The following is a 6,000-nucleotide window of genomic DNA, read 5'->3' as shown; positions in this document are numbered from 1 at the left end:
CAAACAAAAGTGCATTTCCGACGAAACTTGGGACTTTTTCTGAGGACATTAAGTGTGTTGGTAATAAAAATTTGTTTCATGCCATGTTACTGACAACCCATATTTTATGATTGCAAAATGTTCTTTTTAGGATGGTTTATTAGGGCCCTAAGAAAAATTCGTCAGTAATGACTACTTTTTTTGTAGTGCAATTTCAAACATAATAATTACACAATTTGCTCAGTTTCAGTATGAATTTTAAGGCTTGAAGAAGTTGGCATTTAGACCTTTGTCAGCTAAATTCCAAGCTGCTGCAACAACTAAAATGACACTCAAAGCCAAGCCTAAGCATCCAAGTCCTATGTTAATCCACCACACTGCTCCTTTTTGCTTTGGTTTCTTGATTGAAATCCACATGAAACATGGGTAAGCATATGCCAAAGGCAATGTCAACCCTCCGATTAGAGGTGCCAGGCTTCCCAAGAATGGAAGAGCAACTGCTATGAAGAATTCCACTCCTCCGAAGAAAATGCGTAAAGCTACGCGAAGCCACCTTGGACACGGCTTGTTCTTCCTGACAGTGTACTTTGACTCCAGATTATCAAAAGCCACCATGCCATAGATTTGGAATGTGCTTAAGCAGTGTATCACTACAAGCATGCAAAATGATCCAAGCACAAATTTTGAAGTGTTTTTATGTCCATGGAATTGTGAAACCAAGATTAATACTCCTCTATAGGAAGTGGGTACCTGCATAAATCGAAATACATTTTGATGATATAAAAAAACTATTCATTGCGATTGAAGTGACTAAGCATATTTAAATCAAAATATAATACGCTCTTACCTTGTTGCCGAAAGCCCAAAATCCACCTATGGCCAGAGGAAGAAAACACACGGCTATGAGTGCACAAGCTATAGTCACTCCTCTCCACATTCGCTCATGTATTGGGTATTTGGGGTTTGATGGTAATGTGCCCTGCAGCATAAGTTGGTGAACTTCATCACCTCTACATATATTGATAGATACATTGCACAAATTACCCAACTTGATGGTAGGCACTAGCGAGCCACACTGGGGTCATTGAGCTCACATGACCCCAATGACCCAATGTTTTCCCTCTTTTGTTTTGTCTTGACCCCTATCAGTTTGGGAAATATAAATGGTTTGTAGGTTAGCTTTTTGTTTCTCAACGGTCTCCTCTCTGCTGCTGCTGCTTCAATTTTCTTCTTTCTTTCATCTATCTTCTTCTTTTGTGGTGCATCTTCTTCTTAATTTAGATTTTCTCTGTCCCTTACAATGTGCTTTACTCAAATTCTTATTAATTGACCCAAAAAAACTTGTGTTCTAATTTTCACTTATGTCCTTAACTGCATATTTCCTGGATGTATTGACTTCTTGATTCGTGGCTTCTTACTATGTGTGGTGCTTGATATTTTCTTTTACTTTTTGTTAGCGCTTTACATATAAACAAAAAATACAATATTACTACGTGGACAAACTATAAACAAAAATATGCTTAATTTTACACTTACTTATCATGACCCTATTGTTATATAATCTTGGCTCCGCCACTGATGGTAGGGCATCAGTAGCTAGCCGGTGTTGAGTACCGTCCATAATACACTATTGATATTAGCCGATATGACCAACTATCAAAAGTGTTGACAAAATACACGGATAATGCAATCCGTTGAACGTCTGGGGACGTACGGTGATAATTAGTACTAAGAAGTCACAAGTATAAACTAGCAAGCTAAGGAATTTACTAACAGTGTCAGAGCCCAATGAACCCTTCTTCGACATGGCCACAGCACATAGCATATAGAAAACCCACCCAAAGTTTCAAGAAAACTAATGAAACATAAAATTAATCTTACAATTAGCAAGGAGGCTCACCTGTATCTCAAGAATTACATTGTGACCTCTGAATGTAAGAAAAATAATGCCAACCGCATTCAGTTTGCCACCAAATATATCTATGGTGGACTCCATCGCTGGTGGATCATATGATGGGTAGTCATGGTCCCTGCCTTTTCCAACTGAAAGAGTCCAAACAGTAGTGCAATATACAACTGATGCGATGGCACCGATCAAGGAGAGTCTAGCTACGGAGTTCAAGTTGGGAAATTGGGCGAGAACCACAGCCATGCATGTAAACAACAAGAAGCACTCGGTACCGGTCAATGGATGGCAAGTGGCTCCATCCTCACACACAGTTTTGAAGAAAAGCTTCAAGGTTCCACCTCCTACGATGATCAGCTGTGCACAAGCACCATTTGATTGATAGATAACTGGGAACATTGCTAGAATCATCCCTAACTTTTTACCTGAAAAAGAATGGAAACTATCCATTTATCTTTGTGGGCTTCTATTCAAACAAAAATTCTTCACACCCAAGCAATGAATTTTATACTGCTCTTTGATGACTAAAGAGGACAAAGCCCTCTATAAATAACATATAGAGGGCTAGTTTTGAAATGTCTTAATATATATGACTAGCAAATGTTGTAGCCTTCAAATTATGGTAGGAGATTAAATTTCAGAGTGTGTGCATATAACTCTTCTTTAGTTTAATTGTTATATGAGCTTGATGTACAGTTTACTAACCAAAGGCCGTTACTGCAAGGTGAAGGTATCTACTGTTACGAAATCCATTTTCAGATTCGTGTAGATGTACGAGAAGCCACTTGGTGTAGATTTGCCACACAAATGCTAGTGAGAAGCATATAATTCCCCATGCCCTGCAACCATTGAGAAAAGTTACTGGTGTTAGTTATGAATGAATCATTTACATTTCAAACTGAATATCTTAGACTTTTGTCTACGGTAAACCAGAAAAAACAAGTGTGAAAAATCACTGGCTTGAAGCAAGTAAAGGGTTATTGCTTACCATCCAAGAGTGGCAAATGCAAGAGGTAGTAAAAGGGCTTGAGTTCCAATTCCTGAACAGAGTAAATGGAAGGTAGCATAGTAGGTATTGCCATTCCTGGACTCAGTGACGGGTAGCCACGCGTCCTGTGGATTGAGCTCACTACCTTCCCAATTTGTACTTGTAATATCTAGGTTTGAGGGGCTTGTTGTGTCGGGAAAAACTTGAGCTGAGGCTGAGCTTCTTGTGGTGTAAGTAGTAATTTCAACAATAACTCCTCCGATGGGATCAGCTGCCATATTTCTTGTTGATGTGAATACCCAAGCTAGCTAACCTGCTTATATATACGCGTTGGTGCATGCACCTAGCCATGCATGTCTTCGAAGCTGGGAGTACGTTTCCTAATTGATATGGGAGTAAATGTGGTTGCTGACGTGTTGGTAATATGTGGTCAATATTGACTCAACGGTTTTGTTTTATGCTGAAAGGTACTGTCGTACTTCATGGAAACTGGGAAACGGCTATACTAGCCTGGTGCATTGAGCTAGCCATACCCCTTCCACCTTTAAAAATGTATAATCGTAATATTTATTTTGGTTCGACACGTAATCATATATGAACTAGCCGACAACATAAATTTAGCAACATTTTTTTAAATGATATGTCAGTGGTGCATTTAGTAAAGTATCATTATATCTATATGTCAAACTCTAAAGTCTTAAAATATAAACAATTTTGTTGAATCTTGTTAAAACACTTATTAACACTTGATGGTATTTTAGTAGAGGAGTCGAAGTTGGTTACGAGCTCTCTGTATATTGAAGATTTTTTTCAGTTTTTATGTTTTATTTTTTTATTTTAATTGGTTAATTTAAACAGTTGGTATTAATCATAAAAAAATAGAGAATATTATAATAATGATCTCTAACTTTTAACTTAATTGGAGTAATGATCTCTCAATTAAAAATTCATGACCATTGACCCCTTAACTCATCAAAATGTCCAGCTATGGTCATTTCCATCAACTCGGTTAGAAATCCCTTCAAAATAAGTCATGTGCCACGCACGTCAGGTTGAATGAAGGAGAAAATATGGAAAACCAAATGAGAAAATTTGTAACAATGGTCGCTCAACTTTAACCTTATGAGAGAAATGGTCCCTCAACTTTAGCTCAATTGTAGCAATGGTTTTTCAAATTTAACTCAGTTGTAGTAATGGTCCTTGCAACGCAACTCATTTTGGTGGTGCTTCTGATAGAGTTGATGAAAATGACTATAAATGCATATTTTGATGAGTTAAGGAACAAATAGTTATGAATTTTTAGTTAAGAGATTATTGCTATGTTTGAGTTAAAATTAAAGGATCATAGATACAATTGCTACTAAAAAAATTATGACGTTAAAATTTGTTTTGGAGTTCAGGATGGAGTTGAGGAACAAGACTCCCTGCTGACCTTTTTTTTTCTATTTTTTATTTTTTATTAAATTCGTTATGTGATCTAAGCAATGATCTAGTACTCCATTAAGGGATTAGGCGAAGAGTTCTTAAATTTGTCATAACCTGTACTTTATAAAATATTTTTGGTTTCTGTCTTTTGATTAAACACTAGCCATCGTGCACTTGCATAAAGTATTTTTTGAATCATGGCGTGTTACGCGTGATTTATATATTTTAAATGTATTTATATGCATATTAACAAAAGAAAAATCAAATATTTGAAGTAAACGAATAATCTTAGATTATACTAGAAGAAATCTCTCATAAACCAATTAAAGCAGTTGAATTCACATAATAAAATCAGTCTCTATAGAATTTACGTTAAAAATAGAGAAAATAATATTCAATAAACAATTGATTGAATCACATTATTGCTAGTCCATTGTAAGGCTAAGTCCACCCCTTCCCCTTAGTGTAAATAATATTGTTTGTTAAAAAAAAAAAAAAATCATTTGACAACTAATTTAATCACATTATTATCCGCGTCTGAAAAGCTTTTTTTTTTTATAACCGGCATTACATGCCTCTTAAGATGTTTTGAACGTATTTAAAAATAGAGAAAATAATATTTCATGAACATCTGATTGAATCACATTATTGCTAGTCTATTGTAACTTGTAAGGTACTAATTTAAAAATAAAATAAAATGTACTAATTTATCACCAGTGCTACGCGCCTCTTAAGACACAACATTCATGATTTTCCTTATTTTTTATTATATTTTTCTTTCTTCTTCACTTGGGCACCATCAACTTTCACTTATCCTTTCATTTTTTTTTTATTCTTTTCTCTCTTCCCACTTATAGTTATATTATATTTTATAATGACCAAATTACCAAATTACCCATGCATTATTTGATATATTATATTGGACTGCTTTCAGATTTTTTTGGTTGAGGGGCAATTTTGTCCTAATATTTTTGTTGAAGCCGTGACACCAAATTGGCACTATTCATTGCCCTATTCACTTTATATATTATAGATAGATATGATTCGATCAGCCTCGCTTCATGCATGATAATTAGACACTTCAGAAAAGATTTTATTTCTTAGAAGGAAAACTAAAAATAAGCTATCACAATTTTCTCAAAAACCAACAAGATTAAAGACACAAACAATCCAACCTATTTCTAAAATTCATCCCCTTTAATGTAAAGTTTGAGTCTTTCATTGAAAGAAATAATCCAAAAATATGAAATGGATCCACAAATTCACATGAAGTTATGCTATAAAATTCTACCATGCACCGTCGCACTCCGGTTCACTGGACCGATGGATTTGCATGACTAGATTTTGACAATTCAAAGTCTTAACTATTTAAACATCCCATACATTGGTAGCCTTATTACATTTTGGTTGCAACTGTGACTGCTATTACTATTTGAGGGTAAAGGTAGAAAGCTCATGGTCAGAGTTAGTAGTTCTCTCGTAAACAATTGTACTTAATGGCAACGGGTGTGCTGTCCCCAAATAGCTGTCTCATTTCGTGTCTCTTTTGTTGATTTTTTTGACCCATGTTCTTACACCTAATAGAGAATTGATGCTGTGAAAATCCCATAAAGTCCTATATTAGGGTATATTGAAAAAAAAAAAGAATAATCCAGTAAAGTCCTCTCGCCTTCTAAAATCACTGAGCAATCTCCTCTAAGGG

At 35.3% G+C, this 6,000-nt stretch overlaps 1 protein-coding gene across 1 annotated transcript; it reads right to left on the bottom strand.

Annotated features, from left to right (window-relative positions):
* Nucleotides 1–237: 237 nt before the first annotated feature.
* Nucleotides 238–3,151, bottom strand: LOC125480288 (lysine histidine transporter-like 8). The gene is made up of 5 exons (XM_048590910.1): nt 2,874–3,151; nt 2,591–2,724; nt 1,880–2,310; nt 827–958; nt 238–729 (listed from the first exon to the last, which is right to left on the bottom strand). Exons 1-5 carry the CDS (start codon nt 3,149–3,151, stop codon nt 238–240), a joined length of 1,467 nt encoding a protein of 488 aa, XP_048446867.1.
* Nucleotides 3,152–6,000: the final 2,849 nt, after the last annotated feature.

Source organism: the organism of the source record quoted next, unplaced genomic scaffold (assembly GCF_019419815.1).
Source record: "Pyrus x bretschneideri cultivar Hongxiangsu unplaced genomic scaffold, Pyrus_bretschneideri_v1 Contig326, whole genome shotgun sequence".
NCBI lineage: Eukaryota > Viridiplantae > Streptophyta > Magnoliopsida > Rosales > Rosaceae > Pyrus > Pyrus x bretschneideri.
The sequence above is the reverse complement of the archived record's forward strand: the minus strand, read 5'-3'. Positions and strand labels throughout refer to the sequence as shown.

What these genes read in the sequence shown, in the direction of transcription:
- LOC125480288 (XM_048590910.1), bottom strand. Translation starts at nt 3,151, where the DNA reads ATGGCAGCTGATCCCATCGGAGGAGTTATTGTTGAAATTACTACTTAC. An exon ending in CCTTGCAGTAACGGCCTTTG is followed by an intron (nt 2,311 to 2,590) that starts GTTAGTAAACTG and finishes ATTCTTTTTCAG; the next exon opens with GTAAAAAGTTAGGGATGATT. An exon ending in TTTGGGCTTTCGGCAACAAG is followed by an intron (nt 730 to 826) that starts GTAAGAGCGTAT and finishes CGATTTATGCAG; the next exon opens with GTACCCACTTCCTATAGAGG.